The 25,559-nt window shown below is 41.1% G+C and overlaps 1 protein-coding gene across 9 annotated transcripts in view; it reads left to right on the top strand.

Annotated features, from left to right (window-relative positions):
- PPFIA2 (PTPRF interacting protein alpha 2) overlaps window positions 1-25,559 on the top strand; it is a 655,361-nt gene that overhangs the window by 352,613 nt on the left and 277,189 nt on the right. For all 9 annotated transcript variants that reach the window (XM_050934433.1, XM_050934482.1, XM_050934424.1 and 6 more), the window contains one exon: window positions 18,320-18,421. In XM_050934433.1, coding sequence (XP_050790390.1) covers window positions 18,320-18,421 — 102 coding nt within the window. The remainder of the gene's footprint in view (window positions 1-18,319; window positions 18,422-25,559) is intronic.

The following is a 25,559-nucleotide window of genomic DNA, read 5'->3' as shown; positions in this document are numbered from 1 at the left end:
ACTAACATGTCCATTTTTAATATTGGTGAAGCTTTCTCTAGCTAATATCCCTCATATTAGCATTCTCATTATAACCATCTTTTTTTATGAGTTTCTAGTTCAGCTGTCAGAAGTAAAAACTCATTACTTCTGACAGCTGAGCTATAAACTCATAAAAAGAGGTGTTTAGCTGTAAATTGTAGTGCTTAGCTCATGATCTCATAAAGATGTGTTTTGCTGAAATTTACATACAGTACAACATCTAATCCCTGGAACGCTTTTGTTTAAAAAAACCAACACAACAAATTTCAAGAAAATCTTCCATTTATTTGTACTGGATTACAGATGAAAATAAATAGTTTTATAATATTGGGGGGTTGCTGTACCAAAGATAACTTCAATATTTAGAATAAAATTTTGCTGTCTAGTTAGAACGTAATAAAATGCATTGTAATGACTCGAAGGATAGCGAGTATGTGTTCTAATGCTCCTTAGTGAATAGAAAGTCAGATCTCTTTAAGTGTTTGTAAATATTCTGTTCCTTAATAACTGGTCTGTAGAGGGTGTAAATTAACAAATACTTTTACTGCAGTTGATTGAAGTGAAATCCACCCTGGCAGTTTGTGCTTGTGCCTTCTGAACAGAAGGTCCCGAGTTCTCTCCTCATTAGTGAGTATGAAGTTCTGTGAGACAAGAAAATTAGAGCAATAAGTTGAATCATTATAATAAGTTTGAAAAACAGATGCTTTCAGGGTGAAAATCTCTTTATCTACAAAAAGCTTGAGGAATTGGGCTTCATGTGGTTAAAGTGTGTGTGTAGAGGGGGACATTGAGGTGGTAAAACTCACCTCAACCTGTAATTACAGTATGAAGCTGCAGTACTGATCCCAACTCCTATGAGCTTGTCTGATGTACTAGCCTATGGGCTAAATATGATCATAACCATCTGCACCACAGGTTAGGATCTCTGGATTGTGTGCTCCCTCCCACCTATGTGCCCGCTTTTGTGAGGCCACCATAGAAATCCTTCCACAGCTGATGAGTGGCAGAGATTTTACTAACCTAAGTAGTTACTCTGCTGGTAGCCCTCCGGGGGCTTAATAATTGTGAAGGGTCTTGCCTGGTCCCCCTTCACACTTGTTTGAATTTCACTCATTCTACATAGTATTATTGCCTGTTTTAAAAAAAAAATTATATTCCTGGTAACATTGTAATCTCTCCTTACTGTGACTTCTCACAAAAGAACATAAGTTTGATTGTACATGTCCAACACTGCAAAATCTTACTATATGGTCAAATATACATATTGTTATTCTTGTATTAGTAATTAGAATACCATCTTGTTAGACACAAGGGACTACAGTGAGAAGCTTCATAGAGGGAAGCTTTAACCTTTAAAGTATGTCAATATAATAATATCAGAAGCTGATGTAATTTTAAAAGCAAACAAACCCCAAAACTATACAAAACAAAAACTGAAACACTGTTAATGAATTCAGATGTTTCAAAGGTCAACAATGCACTGATCTATCTGAATGCAGAAAGCGTGTTGGTAAATTGGGCTATTAATCTCTGCTTTAGAGGAGTTTTTGAAGAGTTTTGAGCAGTGCTAAAGAGATGCTTGAGGCACATGAAACATAAACATAGGGAACATTTATGTTTCCCAATATTAGGCCATAGGTTGTGGTTTGGGAGTATTTACATGGTTTCTTCTTTTGCATCTGTTTGAAAAGACAAAAAGGATGTCAAACAATTTTTAAATATTTTATTCTCCATGACTTTTAAAAAACATAATTTTGAGGGTTTTTTTTAACAAAAACAACAGCTAACAAATCACCCCATGTTGAAATTATAAAACGTTTTAAATGAAGCCACACCATGTGTGACCAAAATGAACCCAAATTATATGCATCTAAAATCAATGGGGGTTCTCCATGATGTTAGGGGTGTGTGTGTGTGTGTATGTGTATATATATGTGTGTGTGTATGTATATATATATGCATGCAACTGGCTATATATACACACACACACACACATTGCCAGTTGCAATATCTTATTGCACATATTTGCAGGTCTTGGTTCAAAAATTTGCTGTTGATTCATCAAGTAATTAAAGAAGAAATTGCTCTATTTCAGAAAACTTTGTTGTTGTTCTCCATACATACTGTGTTGAATCCATTTACTGGCAATATTTTGTGCTTGTAGATAAGTTAGAATTGTTTTGTATCCTCTTACTATAGAATACTTCTGCTATAGAATGTTCAGTGTACCGTATGTTTATATACAGGTAACTGTCTATATCTTTCATATCTTCAGTTAATGTTTGCATTCTGAAAGTAATAATACTGTAACCGTGGGGTCACAGCTACGTCATCTTACTGAATTATTTTTATATCTTACATAACAGAAATCCTCAGTCTGTGTGTTTTCCTTTGTGAATTCATGAACTCTCACAGTGTCACATTTAATCACACTTTCCACATGCTGGGTATCCTGCAGGGCAGTAAATAACTCGAACCTACAGAGGTAATTCCTTCATAGTCTGAAGCATGTTTAACATCTATATAAAAATAGGATATGAGTAACTCAGCTGAAAAAGCACCTACATTCACATCTTAAAGCATGGTTTAAATCAAACTCAATGCCACTGTCAAATCAAGTTGAAGGTTACTCAAGACCACATCATAAAATAACATTGTTTACATAATTTAGTACCAGTGGTAAAGCTACTTGAGAGGGGAAAAAAAACACCTGATGAGCAAAGAGGGTGACTGAATCATCTCTTTGTTGTAAAAAAGGGTAGCTCTTGGCAGGGCCGGTGCAACCATTTAGGCGACCTAGGTGGTCACCTAGGGCACTGGGATTTGGAGGGGTGCCATTTTCTTCGGCAGCAACCGTGGCGGCTGGATCTTCAGCCGCCATGGTCGCCGCCAGCGCTTAGGCAGAGGGAGCTGGGACAGGGGAGCGTGGGGAGGGCAGCCTGCAGCAAGTAAGAGGGGGGAGCGGCATGCAGGGGAACTCTCCACCCCAGCTCACCCCTGCCTCGTCTCCTCCCCGAGCACTCCGTGGGCTGCTTCACTTCTCCCGCCTCCCAGGCTTGCAGCTCCTAAGCTGTTTGGCGCCACAAGCCAGGAGAAGTGAAGCAGCGACAGTGTGCTCGAGGAGGAGGCAGAGCAGGGGTGAACTGCTTCACTTCTCCCACCTCCTAGGCTTGTGGCGCCAATCAGCTTAGGCGCCGCAAGCCTAGGTGGTGGGAGAAGTGAAGCAGCGACGGCGTGCTCGGCGTGGAGATGGAGCAGAGGTGAGCTGGGGGGGTGCCTGAGGGTGGAGGTGGGGAGCTGCTGCAAGGGGGGTGCCTCAGGGTGGGGGGGGTGCTGCTGCGGGGCGGGGGGGCGCCTCAGGCCAGAGTGGGGAGGACGCAAGGTGGAAGTTTCACCTAGGGCACAAAACATCCTTGCACCAGCCCTGGCTCTTGGAAGTCACTTGTGGAACATTTCAGGAAACTCCATGTAAATTACATGTAATAGATTAAGCTAGCTATGCATCACTACAAAACTCTGCTTGCAAATCTTCATTTGTTGCTTCCTGATTGGATCCAAAATTAGAAAAGGCATATTTTCCAGTTTTTATGTAACTGAAATTTCAAAAGAGCAAATGAGCTCTTTGGCAGATGATTCCTGCCAAAATCTCCCTGCGTCTTCCAAGATAGAAAGATTATAAAATCTAATCCAAACTTAGATGTGATTTGAAACTGACCAGTGCCATTAAACCTACTTTACATTCAAATACTGCTGCTTTGACCAATTTGTAAAATGGGTGTACATTGAATTACATTTAGAAGGCTAGAGAGTGTCCAACTGCCACTACAATAACAGGAGGGAATGGACCGAGGCAGAGGTACCAAAATGAAAACTTAATTATTTTGTTTTAAATGACTGAATAAAGCATATAGATTATTTTTAAAGTAAAATTCCCATTGAAGAATAATTAAACCACACCACCCTGAATTAGGTGAAACAAAGCCCATGCAACCTAATGGTGAAATGTTGAAGAAAGTTTCTTCTGCTAGAGTGAGAGTTGAAATCCAGATATGCAGGGAAGCAAGTCTGTCTACGTAGTTTGTGCTGGTCAAATAAAAAAAACTTTTAGAAGTCTGTCTTTATAAGAATTCATTCCTTTTCCCCACCTGTAAATAAAGAACATTTTTGTATCAGTAGTTATTTTGAGAATCTTTCGTTTCTCTCTTCATTGGGCATCCAGGGCTGAATTCAGACTTAGCTGAAATCAGTATAAATCCATTCAGTGAAGTCAAGAATGCACTTTGCTCTACTGTTTCTGAATTTGGGATTCAAAATGATTGATTTGTTAAGTGAGGGAGGCAAAAGAAAAACACTTACAGAAATTGATGTAGGCTTCTATTTCCCAAATACAAAGTCGTTGTTATGATAACATTATTTTGTCTAAATTAATATAGTTAAAATCTTTAAAGAAGTTTCTTTAATTTCAGAATACATCACAAATATTTTGGCTGCATATGGAACCAAATTGAAACCATCTTTAGCTTCTTAGATATATGAGAGATCACATTTCGTTAGGGACCTGTGTATTTTTCTATAACAACGTAAACTTATTTGAGTTTTGCATAGAGTTAAAATAAGATTTTAAGTTTTTGTCGAAATAAGGCCAGATCCAAAACCCTTAAAATCAGTGGCAACCTTTCCATTGACTTAAACAGTCTTTGGTTCTAACCCATAGTGAGTATTCTGGCCCAACTCAAATATTTAACCTTTCTATGCATATATATTCTTTCTCTCTCTTTTTTCCTTCCCCTGGTGGGAAAAACATTAACATGGATCAGTTAATGTTTTTATTTTTGTATTGTCATGTCAAATTGTTTCTAAACCAGATAGCCAACATTAGTATCTTTTTAATTATTATGCAGCATCTTGTTGAACACGCTTCCTAGTTTGCACAGTCAGAGCTGTGGAAAATTGGCTTGTACTGCCAACAGAATATCTAAATGCCAGCAAACCTATGACTTACCTATTCTGCATACAATATTTGCTTCTGAGTCTGACAAAGAATCAGATGGCTCAAATTTCTCATAAAAGAAGGAAATCCTGACATTTTCCTTCACGATTTCTAGTTAATTTCTTATTCCTAATTTACATTTCAGAAGATTCTACCTGAATTTACACTCTAAGAAATAGTTCAGATTAGAATGAATTCTGAACACCAACCATTTTTGTTAAAGCTGATCAATGGCATTTTGAAAGAAAAGAAGTGAAAATTCAAAGCTACTTAAATCTTTAATTTGACTGAAACTTACTTTGAAAGCTTATGGGGAAAAAAAATCTCACATTGGTAATTGTGTGTGTGTGTGCCCTGTGTTTTATAAAGCAAGGTTACATGTCCAAACCCAAAACCTGGATGAACAGAGAATGACGTGATTTTAGAGATTTTTCACAATACATTTCAGTTGTATAAAATAAATTCCTATCACAAGCAAAAAATCCCTGAGCTATCTCATAAGAATGGCCATACTGGGTCAGATCAATGGTCTATCTAGCCCAGTATCCTGTCTTCCAACATTAGTGAATGCTTCTGAGGGAATGAACAGAACAGGCGATCATCGAGTGATCCGTCCCCTGTTGTCCACTCCCAGCATTTGCCAATTAGAGGCTAGAGACATCCTGAGCACAGGGTTGCATCCAGGACCATTTTGGATAATAGCCATTGATGGATCTATCCTCCATGAACTTATCTATTTCTTTTTTTGAGCGCTGTTATAGTTTTGGTCTTCACAACAGCCCTTGGCACCATTCCACAGGCTGACTGTGCACTGTATGAAGAAGTACTTCCTTATGTTTGTTTTAAACCTACTGTCTATTAATTTCTTGGAGTGACCCCTGGCTCTTGTGTTATGTGAAGGAGTAAATCACACTTCCCTATTCATTTTCTCCACATCATCCGTGATTTTATAGACCTCTATCATATCCTCCCTTAGTCATCTCTTTTCCAAGCTGAACAATCCCAGTCTTTTTAATCTCTCCTCATATGGAAGCTGTTCCATACCCCTAATAATTTTTGTTGCCCTTCTCTGTACCTTTTCCAATCTTTTTAAGATGGGGTGACCAGAACTGCATGAAGTACTCCAGGTGCAGGCGTACCATGGATCTCAATTAATATGTGAAGATATTAATGCCTGTTTTCTTAAACTGATGATGTTTGGGAGAAACCTAAACATGAGATCAGAAAAAGATTGACATTTTCACTATTTAAGGGATCAGTTGATACCATATCAGTATAAAAATGTAACTAAATACCAAATCTTGAATCAAGAGAAATTTTAATTTGGTGAAGTAGTAACCCACTGACCTGAGCATTGACAAGATTGAAACATTTCATTTCCATGTTGCCCCTTTTAAACATTTGTCTTTTTTTAAACATTTTGAAACAAAAAGTCATTTCAATGTGAAAAATACTGATATGGTGACATTTTGTGAATTCATGTAAATTTTGCCAAATTGATTGTTTCTAAAAAACACCAAAAATTTAAAAAATTCAAAAAAAATTGTTTCAGCATTTTTTAGAACAAAACATTTTAATTTTTCAGATTGAAATGACTTGCAATTTCAATTTTTTAAAAAATCAAATGTTTAAAAATGATCATAATGGAAATTAAATGCTTCAATTTGTCTCAACACATGTTTTCTTTGACTCAAAACAATTTTTTTTCAGCTTTTCAAAGTTGTCATTTAACCAAAAAATCCATTATTTGCCAAGCTCTAGGCTGGTAGCATCCTGGATGTACTACAAACTTGAAGGAAAGTGCTACAGGTGCTCCCAGCACTAGAATCTATAAACTAAAAAGTAAAATATACGGGGTGCGTTTTCTTTAGTGGTTATGCTAAGTAAACAAAGCAGTTCCTAGCCCAGCCACTAAAGGCAATCTACAACAGAGATTTAGAGGTAGTAAATTCTTGGTGTAACCTCTTCATACTCTCCTCCTGCCTGCAGATCACGCCCTGTGACCTTCTCCTGCAGTTATCTCAGCTCTCAAGCTGCCTTCCTACTTCACAGCCAGCTCCCAGGAAAATACCTCCAGCCTTCTGTTCCTTCCTGCATGCATCTTTTGGCTTTCTGCTGAGCTTGGTCCCCTCTGATCTCTGGTTGCACTTCTGTTTCCTGTACTGGAGGAATTATAGATCTACTCTAGTAGCTGTCTGTTGAACTGGGAGTTAACACAGTGCCCAGTAATGAGCAAGCAGCTTCAGTTTTGATTTTAGTTTTTATTCTGTAAAACATTTATGTATTCTGGTCTCTCTTGGGTCCGGTACTATTCAACATTTATGATGATGATGTAAATGATGGAGTGCAGAGTATGCTTATAAAATTTGCAAATACCATTCAAGCGAGGATGGGTTGCTAGCACTTTGGAGGACAGAATTAGAATTCAAAATGATCTTGATTGGAGAAATATTCTGAAATCAATACGATGAAATTTAATAAAGACACATGCAAAGTTCAACACTTTAGAAAGCAAAAAATCAAATGTACAAATACAATATGGAGTATAATGGCTAGGCAGTAGGGCTGTAGAAAAGGAAGTGGGATTGTAGGGATCACAAATTGAAGATGAGTCAACAGTGTGATGCTGTTGCCAAAAAAAGGCAAATGTCATTCTAAAATGTTGTACCAGGAGTGTCGCATGTAGGATGTGGGGGGTAATTGGTCCATCTGTCTCACCTACTTAGTACTCCAGCTGAGGCCTCACCAGTGCCATGTCCAGTTTTGTGCGCTACACTTCAAGTAAGATGTGGAGAAATTGGAGAAAGTCCAGAGAAGAGCAACAGAAGTGATAAGGTTTAGAAAACATGACCTATGAGGAAAGGTTGAAAGAACTGGGTGTATTCTGTCTAGAGAAGATAAAGTTGAGAGAAGACATGATTACAGTCTTCAGATATGTTGGGGGGTGTTATAAAAATGATCATGTTCACTGACGAAGGACAAGAAGTAATTGACTTAGTTTGCAGCCAGTGAGATTTAGGTTGGCTCTTAGGAAAATCTTTCTAACTACAAAGACAGTTAAGCACTGGAACAAGTTATCTAGGGAGGCTGGTAGAACAGGGGTCAGCAACCTCTGGCACGTGGCTCACCAGGGTAAACGCCCCGATGGGCTGGGCCAGTTTGTTTATCTGCCGCGTCAGCAGGTTCGGTGGACCATGGCTCCCACTGTCCGCGGTTTGCCGTCCCAGGCCAATGGGGGTGGTGGGAAGCGGCGCGGGCTGAGGGATGTGCTGACAGCGGCTTCCTGCTTCCCACTTTGGCCTGGGGTGGCAAACCATGGCTAGTGGGCACCGTGATCAGCCGAACCTGCCGACGCGACAGATTAACAAACTGGCCTGGTTCACCAGGGTGCTTACCCTGTCAAGCTGCGTGCCAGAGGTTGCCGACCCGTGCTGTAGAATGTTCACCACTGGAGGTTTTTAAGAACAGGTAGAGAAACACCTACTAGGGATGGTCTAGGTATACTTAATCCTGACTTGGCGGGGGAGGGGGCATGTGAACTTGATGACTGCTTGATGTCCCTTTCAGCCCTACATTTCTATTTTTTTTATGATTCTGAATGGTTCTCGACTACATCTGAATTTAGAACTTTTTTAAAGAACTGCCAGCTCTTCAAAGATACGCACATGTAAATGAAAATCTGACATTTTGATTTGACTACTTTTCAGTCACATTGGGTCTATTATATCTCAAGTGAGCTATTGGGAGCGGGGAAATATTCAACAGAATAAACAGACTAATCTAACCTTCTGCAGTATGTTTATTCAGACTTCAAAATAATTGCAGTTTCCTATGTTTCATGTCATTAGCATTTTTTCTTTATTAGTGTTTTCATATTATAATATAAAAACTGTGAAAACAGCTGAGTAATTTCCATATAGTTTAAATCTTGTTTAGTTACTTAATTGGCTTCATAGCCCAACGACTTCTGTATCAACTTTAAGAGTGCAGTTGTGCTTGTCAAATTGTATTAGTTATGCGGCAGATTCTACCTTCAGGGGTCCTAAACTATGACTGACCATGCAACATTTCTGCTACAAACAGTAATTTTAGATGACAGTATTCTTTTGGTTCCTGTACATCTAGGAGGCAAACGCAAGAGCAGAGGTCGTTGCTATCACATGCTATTACATAACTGGATAAAACAAAACATATATTTCTTTGCTTTCAACTTGTGCTTTCATACTCTGTATATTTACATGTACATAACTCATACATCCCAGGCTTAAATGATACACTTTAAAAGAATTACAGCATTTACGCATGTTTTTCTGAAGCATGAATTCACAAGCAGCTTGTAGTGAAGTTTTAGCTCTGTTATTAAGTTACCACTCAAAAACCAAATATGATAAAAATAATTTGAGTGTAAAGACCAAGGTCAAATCCACTGTTACAGTGAGACATTCTCTGTAGAAGTCTTACTATGTAAATTCCAAGAAGAAAATCTTTGGCACCTTTCAACTAAGAGAAGTCAAAGCTCTTGACAATTGGGTGCTATGTAGTATTTCAGATAAAAAGGAAACTTGACCACTGAATGTCCGTTAGCTCTTAGTGCAAGAAGAGGTAACTGCGTTTTGTAAATATCAGTATCGCAAAGGTATCACCAACATGGAAGAAATTCAGAGAAAAACAAAACTAAAGTAATTAAGGGGCTTGCGAGTATTGACTCCTGGAAAAGATCTAGAAAGATGTATACAGGGATCTTGGCCAAATGAGGACTACTAAGTGCTATGAATATAGTTTACAGCTTTTTGATGGCTGTAAATGATGACATGTAAGCAGGAGTTAAAGTAGTATTAAACACTTATTGGTACGGGGACCTGACTCCAGGTTCCTGGAAGGGGCAGGAGTGGGGGGTCAGCCTCCCCCAGCCAGCCCATCCGCACTGCCTGGCCCACGCTGCCTGGGGCTCAGGCCACTGCCACAGTAGCAGCAACAGCCAGGAGCCCCAGGCCCTTTTAAATTGCCAACCCTGGGGCAATTGCCCCTTTTGACCCCCCCTCAACCCCTCAGTGTACAGGCCGCTGGTATGCCATATGGGCCTACATTTACCCCTATGTGAAAAATAATTATGGTATTCCCTAGATATAGACATTAAATCTAGAGAACAAAAAGTCTGTTATCAGACTGTATCTCTGCCTCACTGTAGCTAATCACTATGAATCATCCTAGATCATCAGGTGACGTGTAATCCTTGACATCAGCTGACACCCTTCCCAGCATCTAAGCATATGCCATCAGCCTAAAGCATTTAAGTTCCAAACAAAAAAGACTTTACATCTAGTCATTAATAAAGCTGAGTTTTCTGTACCATAGTACAGTCCCCAAGTCAGCAATAACTTTAGGATTTTAGATGGTAGTCATTTGACTTGTTTGTTTATTAAAGACTATGGATTGGAGGATGGAAAATGAAATATGCTAAAATATTACCTTAACTTCTTTTTCATGAGTTTTTGAAAGCATAACATTTGTAGCTAAAATAGAGAAATCTGTCAAAACATTAGGATATAGTTAGAAATCTCTCATGCACTGTGATTTGAGTACACAAAATATATAGCAGGGCTATCAGTAGGGTTTGAGATTGAAGGACTGCAACTTTTATCTTCCAGAAGGGTGTATAGAGAGAGCATATATATGTTTTGAGTATCTCATTTAAACTGACTTTTATTTCTTTATATTAACGTTAAATATAATATTGTCCCTTGGTATATGGTTTAAATGACATCCTCTAAATATATGCAGTGTTGTTATAGCTGTGTTGGACCCAGGATATTAGAGAGACAAGGTGGGTGGGATAATATATTTTATTAGATCAACTTCTGTTGGTGAGAGAGAAACTTTTGAGCTTACATAGAGCTCTTCTTCAGGTCTGGGAAACACACTCACTGCTAAATACAAGGTGGAACAGATTGTTTAGCATAAGTAGTTGACACATATTTCAAGGGACCATTCCGGCAGGGGGAGGGTGGGGGAGGATTAGTGGATTACAGATTGCAGTAGTAAGTATACATGCAGTATGTCTTTTCAGTCCATACTTTTTAGAATTTAAGCTTCCAGGCTTATGTTTTGAAAGTGTTGTGAGGATTTCCTTTGAGGATGAGGACTGATAGGTCAGATAAAATGATTTCTTTGTGAAAAGCGTTCACCCACAGGTGATATGATGTTTTTGTCTTTTATCATTTTTGTGTGTATAACAGAGTTCTAGTCAGATTACCATTGTCTGATAATATATCAAACCTATAATAAACTGCATAGACAAATGTAGGCACTGTGGCTAAAATTTTAAAAAGCGCCATAATCACTTAAGTACTTAAATTCCACTTTCAAAAGTGACTTAGGAGCATAAGTCTCATAGGTCATCTATTGATAGAATATATAGCATATTATATATAAATACTGTATAAAATATGCCAAAAGAGGTTAAACTTCTGAAATCAGAATAGAAAAAAGACAATGTTCATGAAACATAGTCTATAAAAAACATGTTTGAATAGTGTTTGAAATTAACTTCTTTGCGTTTCACCTTGTCTGAATTACAAAGCTGAAGAATTCACGGGATGCCTTACAATATGGTTTCTGAAAGTTGTTTTTTCACCACAGAAATATTGGAAGGCCATAGAAATTACAGTGGGTGGAGTGTTTTTGTTATTTTATTTTATTTCTGTTGTAAATCCCACTCATTCCCTTGTTTCCTCTGCTTCAAAAAATAGCCTTTCCCGATTGCATACTGTGCTGATATAGCTACACAGCAGCAATAGTAGCAGCATAACTAGGGCCATTTCTCACCACATGAACTAATTAATTTAAAGAACAAAAGAGACTACAAGATGATAATTCAATTAAACACAAGAAAGTGTTAAAATAATACTACCTCTGAGGCATATGCCTACTAAATCCAAGAACCCTTTTTATCTCTCTTGTACTGCACATAGCGTATTGACTGCCTTGAGAAGAATTCTATACATCTACATATTCAATTTGGTTACTGGGAATTACAGTATTGCAATAAAATGTACGCAGCAGTTAATGTGTACAGTATGTACATATCTGGCATTGGTAAAATAATTTTCTTAGTAGTAGTTGATACTTTTTGTGAATGCTTCTAAGTGAAGACAATGATGAAGGCCAGCAAAATGAAACTGATTTTACCTGCATTATTATTTGTCACTGATAGTGTAATAGTGGTGAGGGTCTACAACTGGGTTGGGATCCCATTGTGCTAAGTTTTTCAAATATACAGTAAATGTCAGTCCCTGTCCAGGGAGTTTGCAGTCTAAGGGCTTGTCTACAATGGCAGTTTACAGCACTGCAACTTTCTCGTTCAGGGGTGTGACACCCCCACCCCCCACCACCCCAAGCATAACAAGTTTCAGCGCCAGTGTAGACAGTGTACCAGCGCTGGGAGCCGCACTCCCAGCACTGGTAGCTACACCCCTCGTGGAGGTGGATTTTTTACAGCGCTGGGAGAGCTGTCTCCCAGTGCTCTGCCATGATCACACAAGCCATGTTAAAGCGCTGCCATGGCAGCACTTTAGCGTTGCCAGTGTAGACTAGCCCTAAAAGACAAGTTGTAACACATAGATGAAACAAACAAGTGAAGGTGATATGCGGGAGAATGGGTAAGGAAAATAACAGGAAGTTTAGCACAGCATAGCTGTGTGTACAATTCAAAGCCAATTAGAGGCATCACTTTTCTAGAGCAAAACTAGGATTTCCTTCTTTTTTTCATGTCTAGATTTTTTTCAACTGACATTATTAGGTTTCTTTTTGAAGTTTTAACATGGTTTTTGTGGCCCAGCAAAGAGCTTGAGAACTTGCATATGAAATGAAATGAAAGGAACAGAGAATTATTTCACAGAACATCATTAAAACAATTACTTTGATCAAATACTATTTTCTAAACTGAAATTTGTTGAGAATGTCAAAGCTTTTCCTTTCCTTAACCACAGCAGCATAAATCCATGTTCAGGGTTAAAAACTTCAAACACAGTTAAAGACTACCTTTATTTTAAATATTATCTAAAGCTTTACTAAGAATCATTTGAAATATGATCCAAGTGTGCTTTCTGATTCCTGGTAACTAAAATATCATAGAATCATAGAATATCAGGGTTGGAAGGGACCTTAGGAGGTCATCTAGTCCAACCCCCTCCTCAAAGCAGGACCAATTCCCAACTAAATCATCCCAGCCAGGGCTTTGTCAAGCCTGATCTTAAAAATCTCTAAGGAAGGAGATTCCACCACCTCCCTAGGTAACCCATTCCAGTGCTTCACCACCCTCCTAGTGAAAAAGTTTTTCCTAATATCCAACCTAAACCTCCCCCCACTGCAACTTGAAAGTTTTTCCTAATATCCAACCTAAACCTCCCCCACTGCAACTTGAGACCATTTCTCCTTGTTCTGTCATCAGGTACCACTGAGAACAGTCTAGATCCATCCTCTTTGGAACCCCCTTTCAGGTAGTTCAAACCAGCTCTCAAATCCCCTCCCCCCATTCTTCTCTTCTACAGACTAAACAATCCCAGTTCCCTCAGCCTCTCCTCATAAGTCATGTGCTCCAACCTCCTAATCATTTTTGTTGCCTTCCGCTGGACTCATTCCAATTTTTCACATCCTTCTTGTAGGATGGGGCCCAAAACTTGACACAGTACTCCAGATGAGGCCTTACCAAAGTCGAATAAAGGGGAATGATCACATCCCTCGATCTGCTGGCAATGCCCCTACTTATATAGCCCAAAATGTCATTAGCCTTCTTGGCAACAAGGGCACACTGTTGATTCATATCCAGCTTTTAGTCCACTGTAACCTCTAGGTCCTTTTCTGCAGAACTGCTTCCTAGCCATTCGGTCCCTAGTCTGTAACAGTGAATGGGATTCTTCTGTCCTAAGTGCAGGACTCTGCACTTGTCCTTGTTAAACCTCATCAGGTTTCTTTCGGCCCAGTCCTCTAATTTGTCTAGATCCCTCTGTATCCTATCCTTACCCTGCAGCGTATCTACCACTCCCCCCCAGTTTAGTGTCATCTGCAAACTTGCTGAGGGTGCTGTCCACGCCATCCTGCAGATCATTAATGAAGATATTGAAAAAAACCAGCCCCAGGATCGACCCTTGGGGCACTTCACTTGAAACAGGCTGCCAACTAGACATGGAGCCGTTAATCACTACCCATTAAGTGATGCCATAAGTTACTTAAACATGTAATTAAAATGTAGTGATCCACCCTTTGAGCTCTAGCTTGGCTGATGGCATCTGCTATATTAAGCCTTGAAGTCATTGTGGTTTGCATTAAAGCCACTTTCAGCAGTGCAATGGGAGATATCTGAGATATAAAACAGGCAAAGACTCTTCTGAGCCTGTTCACGGCCAATTTCTCCCTTCAATTTTATTTGGTTTCAACTTAAAGTTGGAGGCAAATAAGCTAAACCAGATGGATGCATTTTCTCCCAATCTTCTGCTCCCTTTTTTGAGTAATAAAGTATGACTTCAGTTCAACTGTGGCACCTTCTGGGACATTTCAGGAAATGATGATTGTTGTTAAAATGTCACTTCAAAAAGCATGTTTTAAATTATTTTGTACTTTAAAAAACAAAATGTTCATTTTGATAATAGCAGTGCTGCTCCCCAGATAGCTTTGGTGAGAGGATCACGTTTCAAATGATGGAGGCATTTGACCCTTAGCCTTGTGCTTTATTGTGTACTAGAGAAATGCAGTCTCTTTTCTGTCAACTTTCACTATACCAGATAAACACAACTACTTGATGCTGTGTGTAATGCCTTATGTAAAATAAATCATGTGGGTGAAATCCTGGCCCCACTGAAGTCAAAATGGCAAAAATTCCATTGACTTCAGTAGGGCCAGGAGTTTACTCATAGTTTCAAGAATTTATAAAAACAGACTAATGGTCAATCCCAGAGAGTTCAATGGGACTTTTGTCAGAATGCCAACTTGATAATCTTGTTTTAGACTGTTACTCTAGAAAATGGTGGTATATGAAAGGCTTCTGTCATGAGATATCCACATCCTGTCCCTCTTTGGGGGGAGATGAGGGATCAGAGTTGTGATTCCACTGTGGTTGCAGTCTACCAGATGGTTCTTAGACTAACAGCCATATGGCCCATTGGTCAGAGTCATTATGGCTGCTCTTGGGGTTCAGGGCTGTATGGCATAATGGCTAGAGTCAATATGGCTGCTTTTGGCATTCAGGGCTGTATGGCCCAATGTCCAGATACAGGGGCCAACACCAAAGGGGCGAGTGGCAGCAAGGGTAGGGGAACCTGGGCCCACCCAACTTCAGGGGTCCTGGCCCAGAGCCCTGTCAGTGGCGAGTGTGTTTGTCACCAGTCAGTGGGGATCCTACTGCAACATGCTGACTTTACATGGGTGGGAGATACAACTCACTCTGCCTTCTTGTCCCCTTCCTACTGTGTCTTCTGAACCTGTAGTCCATATATCGTTGGGGTTTCCGGGTTCTCTGACATGGGTAGTTCCCTGGAACTCTGACTCCCATGGCCATCTTTAGGCATACACAACATATGCGGCTGCTTAGGGTACCCAAACATTTGGGGCACCACAGGGATAGCAGGTAAGAGCGGGTTGGTTCCCGCACGCTCAGCGCATGCTGCAGCCTCCTTAGGCAGGTGCCGTATTCACAGATCCAAATGCGCCGGCGCAGCACATTCTGTGTGAAGGAGCGGGTATGCAGCTATCTGCAGGGAACTGTGAGTCACTGCCACTGTGAGGCAGGCCAAGCAGCTCGGTATCCTTTGCTGTGTCCTCCCCCACTCCCTAGGGCTGCGAGCCCGGGCTGCCCCAGCATCTGCTGTGTATGAAGCTCAGTGTGCATCTGCAATGGGAGGGGGTGGTTCTGGGGATCCATGGGCGGGGTGGTGACTGTGCCCCAAGTCTGACATAGGGGCACCAGTTTAATAATAATGCCTAGAGCCCCATGAATCTTAAGGACAGCCCTGCTGACTCTCGCCAATGAACTGTAGGTAGCAGTTCTCCGGTCTGGTCCCTGGGATCTCTGGTTCCCGCAGTCAGGGGCTGTAGCGGCTCCTGGCCTGGAGCCTCTAGCAAGCGTGCTTCCTCCTCAGTGGCCAGCCCAGATTGAGCTGAGCTGCTCTCTTTTATACTAGCGCAGCAGTTGGAGCATGCCCAAAACAGTCTGAGTGATAGGACTTCCTCCACCCATAATGTGGGATTAACTCTTTCTCGCCTAGTGCGGGATATGCACACCCTGTCACAGCTTCACATATGATATAGTGTAAATCCAGTTTTACTTTCAGTCTTGATTTCAGAGGGAGTCCTTTATGACTAAAGACGGCAAGACCGGCTCCAAAATAATATTCTGCTGACATGCGGATTATTTAATTTGCACTGAAAATGTCAAATAGAAACATTAAAGCTTTTAGTATTACATAGCTTACATAATGTGACAATATAACACTAATGCATGCATGCCTTTCTCCCAAGCTGTAAGCTACAAGTGCCATAACTAGAGGTGCACAAGTTGCATACTTCCATTTCATAGAGTGGAGTCTGTCAACAAGATGTTTTTGGTAGGGGTCTAGTCATTGAAATTCACTCCCTTTATTGGTCCAAGCCTGTTTATCTTCAGAGGAGCAATGTTGGGGGTATTTTAAGCTTGTATATGAGGGAGACTGAACTTGAGTTTAGTGTGGGGGTGCTTGCGTGGTGGTGGTGGCCTGTGGTATACAGGAGGTCAGACTATATGATTTAGGGGTCCTTTCTAGCCAGAAACTCTAGGACTCATCACTTTTTTATGTTTTAGTTCATAGGTGCTGGAAATAAGGGTGCTGCAGCACCCCCTGACTTGAAGTGGTTTCCATTATATGCAGGGTTTACAGTTTGGTTCAGTGGCTCTCAGAAACCCCACTATAAAAATTGTTCCAGCACCCTTCTTTTAGTTAGTAATTTTGGATTTGAAGGTAAAAAGATACTGCCAGCTTCACTGATTGGCAACTGTAATTTTAAACATGTCTCAGTGTTCTGAATAGGTGGGTTTCATTAGCCATTCCAGGATTTCTGTTGAAAAAGTATCTTTGTGGTATTTTTATTATTTTTTTAAAATCAGTTAAAACCTAAACAAATGAAAAATAGACTGTTACCAACCTCGCAGGAAAGTCATGCACTTTAGGCCCTGATTCTGGAAAGCACTTAAGTGTACATTAAAGTTCATTTCTTTTTATGTCTGCTTTTAATCACCTGCTTAACTTAAAACACCTGCTAAAGACCTATTCATTCAATGGGACTTTAGCAGGTGCTTAAAGTTAAGTACATGCTTAAATGCTGTCCTGAATAGGATGCTTTCTTGAACTGGTGCCTTAAAATGCTAATATGGTAGAGCTTTTTGAGATCATTGAATGGACAGTGCTATAGAAACAGCTTATTGTTGTTGTTGATTATGGTATTGCAATTAATTTGCTTCCCATTCTCTTATCAAAATAATTTGACATGTTCAGAAATAATTTGCTAGTCTATAGGCCAGATCCTCAGCTATTTTAGCTGGCCAAGCTCTGAAGCTGACTTTGACTCTATAACTTTCAAAAATCCTTTGATACACATAGTTATGAATTATGTACCAGTAACCACAAATAAATATTATTATAGTTTTAACTTTATAGTGCTGCCTTTCTGGACTTTTAAAAATTACCGTATATACTCATTCATAAGCCAATTAATTTTGGTAAAAAAGTGACGCATCAAAGAGCAGGAGTCGGCTTATAAATGGTTCTACACCAAAATTTGGTGATTTTAAACTCTATGGAATCATTGAATTGAATATCTAATACATTGTCATTTTGTTTACCTGGAGCATCTGCATGCATGGAGCCCCTCAGCTCCCTGTGGCAATGGTTCGCCATTCCCAGCCAATGGGAGTTGCGGGACGTGGTGCACCACTTCCTGCAGCTTCCATTGCTGGGAATGGCAAATGGTGGATACTGGGAGCTGAGGGGCTCTGTGCCTGTGAACACTCCAGGTAAGCAAAACATCCAGGCCCGCTAGCTAGGGCAGGAGCCAAAGTTTGCCAACCCCTGAAATATAGGGTCGGCTTATGAAAGGGTCATACAGTTTTTGCTATTTTTACCTAACCATCTTTGGGGGTCAGTTTATAAATGAACAGGCTAATGAACAAGTATATACAGTATTTAAATATTAAATGCTAAATGCTATAATGCAGATTAATTTTGGGAATACACTCCAAAATGTACATTTAAAATAATTTCTATATTTATTTCCTTTTTATAGGAATTTGCTGCACTGACAAAGGAGTTAAATGTGTGTAGGGAACAACTGCTTGAAAAAGAGGAGGAAATTTCAGAACTCAAGGCTGAAAGAAACAACACAAGAGTAAGTATATAGTAGACTTTTTACGAGTGTATACTTTTAGCACTAACTTTGTATGAAGCAGAAGGAATACAACTGTGTGCCTACACCTGTTAATTTGCATTAATAATAATATCAAGTTTGTCAGAACTTGTTTATATTGTGTAAAAAGATAAGTTAATTACAATTCTTCTGCAGGAAAGTATGATATATTTTATGTGAGGGAAACCAACCATTATAATTTTGCAGCTAGGTGCGGGGTACGGCTGGAGCAGCCCAGTTCCAGAGGCGGCACAGGGGGTGGGAGGAATGGGGGCTGCAGCCAGCAGCTTCCTAGGGGGTCAGGAGAGGCTGGAGCCCCATGCCCCAAACCTAAGAGGGGCTAGAGCCCTGAACTCCATGCTGGGCTGAAGCCCTAAAGGGGCTAAAGTCCCATTCTAGATTGAAGCCTGGAGCCCTGCTCCCCGAGAGGCGCTGAAGCCCCATGCCATGCACCCTGAAGGGGGCTGAAGCTCCATGTCCCATGCTGGACTGAAGCTCTAAGCCCTGCCCCCCGAGAGGGCCTGAAGCCCCATGCCCTGAAGCGTGCTGAAGCCTGGAGCAGGGCTGAATCCCAGAGCCCCCAGCTCTGACCCTATATTTGAAAATATAGAAAACCCCCAAAATATTTAAATAAATAGTATTTTAATATTGTTTAACAGTGCGATTAAAACAGCAATTAATTATGATTAATTTTTTAATCGCTTGACAGCCCTAGTAGAAATATCTTTCAGTTCAGAACATAGCTGGCAATTCTTTCAACATGTGAGCCAAAATAGAACAGTACTGAACCACCTGTACCTATATTGACTGGCTCTGCACTGATGACAGCAAGACAAGTATGTTTTTATTAGTAAAATCATTTCGTGTAACTTTGAAAAGGTTGAAGGAGTAGAAATTTCTATAGTAACTTTTGTAGTCGCTACTGAGCAGAGGCGCTGACTTTCTAATGTGCTTGACCCCTCCCAGCTGTGCCCCCATCCCTCCCCCCCACCTTGCTCGCGTTCTGCCCCCGCCCCTCCTCTTCCCACCCCATTCTGCCTCCTCCCACAAGTGCACCCTACCCTCACTCCTTCCTCTCCTCTCAGTGCCTACTGCATGCCGTGGAACAGCTGGCCCATGACAGGTGGGGAGGCACTGGGAGGGAAGGGGAAGCACTGATCAGTGGGACCGTTGGTGGGCTGGAGGTACTGGGGGGGGAAGGTGGAGAGCTGCAACCACCATTTTTTCCCCAAGGGTGTTCTAGCCCCAGAGCACCCAAGGAATAGTTGCCTATCCTACTATCTAATTTCAGTTTTGAAAGAATAACCATCCTTACAGTATATGGAAAGGTATTATAGGATCCCTTCTAGAGCTGGAACACAGAACAATGTGGTACATTAATTGTGATAATCTCAGATATCAGAGAATATCAAAGGAGGCCAAAACTAAAAATGAACATATGTTATGTTAAAATGAGGAAATTTTCTTTTCTGACCTAAGCCAGTTGATAATTCTTTGTTAAAGTATCCTTTCTTTTCTCAACAAAGTTGCAGTTTGTAATCAGAATGAATGTAAATGCGGTTGGGGGTGGTGATACAGTAAAGTATCTGCCTAAATTAACAGTTCAGCAAGCGATCTGATACAGAAGCTCTGTAAGCTTTTTCCATATTGTTTCTGAAAACTCCTGAAGAATATACTGTAGTAAGCTTGATTTTAAAAAATTATTTATTTAATGGTAACAGGTAAGCTCCTTGTTTAAATTAGATATTAAAAGTGAAAATTATGTTTGTCTCCTATATTCTGTAAATATAACTGTTTGGAAAAGAAAAGCAGGACTCAGAAATCTGAGGTAATAGATTTAAGAGAGAAAACATATGTCATGTAAGTTCAGTGCTTGTGGAAGGTGCTTGCTGACAGCCCTGGAGAATGATGGTCCCTGTACACAGGACACTTGCAGAACAAGAAGTGACAGTGTAAGCTTTCTCAAACTGACCTGCTGATCTGGAGAACCAGCCAGAGCAAGAAGATAGCTCAGCCTCTTTGAAATGTGGTGGCTTTTTTGTGATTTAGATAGTTGTCAAGTCGACAGGGAGGCACATGCCATAGCACATCAAGCACGTCATAGAAGCCTCTAAACATCCATGGTAACACACTTCTGTCACTAGTGATCTAGCGGGATATTAGCAAGCAATCTAGAGGAGAAAGGCTATATATTCCTTTACAAATCCTCCCACCTATCTATTTCCCCAAAACTCATAGATATTTAAAAGTAAACAATTTGAAATATCTCTGAAATATCATTTTAGAAATTTGAAAATGTGTGCCCTTAAAAACATAAGGTACAAGTTATCTGCTGATGTAAACTGGTGCTGCCAGTTGATTCAGTGAACATTTGTCCTTCAACAGTGCTCACTTGCTTGGGATATTTTGTCCCCTTGGTGAAATCAGCAATTTTATGGGCTGCATCCTATTTGTTTTCCACTTACCAATAGTCCCTTTGTCTTAAATGGGACCAATGGTATAGGTAAGATGTGTGGTTATGGCCCATAGAATCACATGGAACTGTTTTCAAACAAGTGAGAGGAATAACTTCACCATGTAAGAGCTCTATAGTGGACTGGATGGAGAGAGAAAATCTATTTAGATTTCAATGTACTCACATGCTTGAGAATATTGCTGTAGTGTGCCTAATCTATGCTTTATCAGTGCCTGCATTATATTTAAGCCCTGTATAATACTCTGGTCTTAATTTTTTATGGAATTGCTATTCAGAATTTACAAATAATTAAAATATTAAAAATGGATCATAAACTATGAAAAATGTGCTTTCCTATTTCTCTTTGTCATATGTAAGAAGACAAAATGTACATTATCTGAGTATATTTATAAAACATATTTCATTTGCTCTTTCATAACTGTGTAACCCAGCATCATATATGTTGAATCTTCCATACATTTACTGCATCATTTTAAAAGTACACTGAAAGCCAGATGCTCACTTAGTGTAAGTTTGAATAACTATATTTGATTTTAGTGGAAATAAAGCATTCTGCACGTATTCTATACCAGTTGAGGATCTGGCCCTAAGTATCTAAATCCAAAATTAGTGGTATAAAAACAAGCATCCTACCACAAAAGATCGGATAAAATGATTACATTTTTAACTTTAACTGACAGTGTAGTACATTCAAATTTAATCATTCTGTTGCGTTGTGTTAGTGCAGGAATGCCAGAAAGTAAATCTGATTAGAAACTTACCCATTACTCCTTATGGTGCACTGACTCTCTGTGCAATGCTGGATCTAATTTTAAGATCCTGATCTGCAAGATCCTCAGAAGACTGGAGGAATCAACTAGGGGCAGAGCTCTTCTTGACCTGCTGCTCACAAACAGAGAAGAGTTAGTAGGGGAAGCAAAAGTGGATGGGAACCTGGGAGGCAATGACCATGAGATGGTCAGGTTCAGGATCCTGACACAAGGAAGAAAGGAGAGCAGCAGAATATGGACCCTGGACTTCAGAAAAGCAGACTTTGACTCCCTCAGGGAACTGATGGGCAGGGTCCCCTGGGAAAATAACGTGAAGGGGAAAGGAGTCCAGGACAGCTAGCTGTATTTTAAAGAATCCTTATTGAGGGTGCAGGAAAAAAACACCCCAATGTGTAGAAAGAATTGTAAATATGGCAGGTGACCAACTTGGCTTAACAGTGAAATCCTTGCTGATCTTAAACACAAAAAAGAAATTTGCAAGAAGTGGAAGATTAGACAAATGACCAGGGAGGAGTATAAAAATATTGCTCAGGCATGCAGGAGTGAAATCAGGAAGGCCAAATCACACTGGAGTTGCAGCTAGTAAAAGATATTAAGAATAACAAGAAGGGTTTCTTCAGGTATGTTAGCAACAAAAAGAAAGTAAAGGAAAGTGTTGACCCCTTATTGAATGAGGGAGGCAACCTAGTGACAAAGAATGTGGAAAAAGCTAGTGTACTCAATGCTTTTTTTGCCTCTGTCTTGACAAACAAGGTCAGCTCCCAGACTGCTGCACTGGACACCACAGTATGGGCAGAAGGTGACCAGCCCTCTGTGGAGAAAGAAGTGGTTCGGGACTATTTAGAAAAACTAGACGAGCACAAGCCTATGGGGCCGGATGCGCTGCATCCGAGGGTGCTAAATGTGATAGCAGATGTGTGTGCTCGATGTGATTGCAGAGCCACTGGCCATTATCTTTGAAAACTCATGGTGATCGGGGGAGGTCCCGGATGACTGGAAAAAGGCTAATGTAGTGCCCATCTTTAAAAAAAGAGAAGGAGGAGGATCCGGGGAACTACAGGCCAGTCAGTCTCACCTCAGTCCCTGGAAAAATCATGGAGCATGTCCTCACGGAATCAATTCTGAAGCACTTAGAGGAGAGGAAAGTGATCAGGAACAGTCAACATGGATTCACCAAGGCCATGTCATGCCTGACTAACCTAATTGCCTTCTACGAGGAGATAACTGGGTCTGTGGATGAGGGGAAAGCAGTGGATGTGTTATTCCTTGACTTTAGCAAAGCTTTTGATACAGTCTCCCACAGTATTCTTGCCAGCAAGTTAAAGAAGTATGGGCTGGATGAACGGACTATAAGGTGGATAGAAAGCTGGCTAGATCGTCGGGTTCAGCGGGTAGTGATCAATGGCACCATGTCTAGTTGGCAGCCAGTTTCAAGCAGAGTTCCCCAAGGGTCAGTCCTGGGGCTGGTTTTGTTCGATATCTTCATTAATGATCTGCAGGATGGCGTGAACTGCACTCTCAGCAAGTTTGCAGATGACACTAAACTGGGAGGAGTGGTAGATACGCTGGAGGGTAGGGATAGGATACAGAGGGACCTAGACAAATTAGAGGACTGGACCAAAAGAAACCTGATGAGGTTTAACAAGGACAAGTGCAGAAGTCCTCCGCTTAGGATGAAAGAATCCCATTCACTATTACAGACTAGAGACCGAATGGCTAGGAAGCAGTTCTGCAGAAAAGGACCTAGGGGTTACAGTGGATGAAAAGCTGGATATGAGTCAAGAATGTGCCCTTGTTGCCAAGAAGGCTATTTGCATTTTGGGCTGTATAAGTAGGGGCATTGCCAGCAGATCGAAGGACGTGATCATTCCTCTCTATTCGACATTGGTAAGGCCTCATCTGGAGTACTGTATCAAGTTTTGGGCCCCACCCTACAAGAAGGATGTGGAAAAATTGGAAAAAGTCCAGTGGAGGGTAACAAAAATGATTAGGGGGCTGGAGCACATGACTTGTGAGGAGATGCTGAGGAAACTGGTATTGTTTAGTCCACAGAAGAGAAGAATGAGGGGGGATTTGATAGCTGCTTTCAACTACCTGAAAAGGGGTTCCAAAGAGGATGGATCTAGACTGTTCTCAGTGGTACCTGATGTCAGAACAAGGAGTAATGTTCTCAAGTTGCAGTGGGGGAGGTTTAGGTTGGATATTAGGAAAATCTTTTTCACTAGGAGGGTGGTGAAACACTGGAATGGGTTACTAGGGAGGTGGTGGAATCTCCTTCCTTAGAGGTTTTTAAGGTCAGGCTTGACAAAGCCCTGGCTAGAATGATTTAGTTGGGGTTGGTCCTGCTTTGAGCAGGGGGTTGGACTAGATGACCTCCCGAGGTCCCTTCCAACTCTGATATTCTATGATTCTAAGACAGTACCCAGGCTGTGTCAGGGACCATCTCTCTTTATGACCATGAACTACTTGACACCACCAGTCGTCAGGAGCTGATGGAGTCAACAGCATTGAAATGGGAGGCTCTTAGGAACAGGAGATTGGCCCACATCGATGTTTGGCCTGGGTCTGGTAATCTCCCTTCCTGTAGATACTAGTAAAATCATGGATCTCACTATGTGCAGTGTAAATTGTAAAACACATCCAGCAACAGCTTTCATTTTATCAGTATCCCAGATACCTTAAATTTTCTTCCATAAAGATAAAAGGACAAGAAGGAGGGAAAGTAAACAGGAAGGAGCAAATAAAATAGTGTGGAACTCTAGAAATGTAGGGCTGGAAGGGCCCTTGAGAAGTTATCTAGTCCAGCTCTCTGCACTGAGGCAGGACCAAGTATACCTAGGCATCCCTGACAGGTGTTTGTCTAACTTGTTCTTAGAAACCTCTAGTGACAGGGATTCAACAATCTCCCTTGGAAGTCTATTCCATTGCTTAACTATCCTTATAGTTAGAACATTTTCCCTAATATCTAACCTACATCTCCCTTGCTGCAAATTAAGCTGATTACTTCTTGTCCTATCTTCAGTGGCATTGGAGAACAATTGATCACCATCTTCTTTATAACAGCACTTAACATATTTGGAAACTCTTATCAGGTTCCTCCCCCCACCCTTCCAGTCTTCTTTTTCTCAAGACTTAAAAATGGCCAAGTTTTTTTTAAATGTTTCCTCATAGGTCAGATTTTCTAAACTTTTTATCATTTTTGTTGGTTTTCTCTGAACTCTTTAGTTTGTACAGCTCTTTCTTAAACTGTGGCACCCAGAAATGGTGATGGGACTCCAGTTGCTCCACAGGACCCAGGACCAATGGGGCTTACCTGGAGAAAGGAGCATCCACTGCTCAGGTTGTTGGTCCACTAGCTGCCGGTGCTTCCTCCTTCTCAGCATGGTCTGAGACCCCCATGCTCCCCGGCCTCCTCATTTGAATAATGGTGGGGCCCGGGGGGGAAGGGCATGGGGATCTGCATGTGCATCAGGATCTCACCAGTGCTGTCCCAGGCCCAGCAGAGGCCCGAGAGCCCAGGAGGCAGTGGTTGCGCCATGGGGAAACCCAGCTGTCCATGATGCAATGCAGCCAGAAACCCCTGGGTCTGCCGCCAAGCCTCCCCCAACTACTCCCCCCCCCACTAGCTCCACCAAGTGGTACAAGCCTCTGGTGGGAGGAGGTGGGGCTGGAGCGGAACCACGGAGGCTGAGGATGCCTCTCTGCACCCATCACTTGCAGGAGACCTCAGGCAGCCAGCTGGCCAAGAGAAGCAAGTGGGAGGGGGGCAGGGGAATGGAGAAGACAGCCATGGGTCTGGCCAAGAGGAGTGGGGGGTGAGGGACTGGGCCAGGTAAAGAGGAACCAGCACTATGTCCACTTGGCTGCAGCATGC

Source organism: Gopherus flavomarginatus, chromosome 1, assembly GCF_025201925.1.
Source record: "Gopherus flavomarginatus isolate rGopFla2 chromosome 1, rGopFla2.mat.asm, whole genome shotgun sequence".
Taxonomy (NCBI): domain Eukaryota; kingdom Metazoa; phylum Chordata; order Testudines; family Testudinidae; genus Gopherus; species Gopherus flavomarginatus.
Note: the sequence above shows the minus strand (reverse complement) of the source record. Positions and strands in the feature narration are given on the sequence as shown.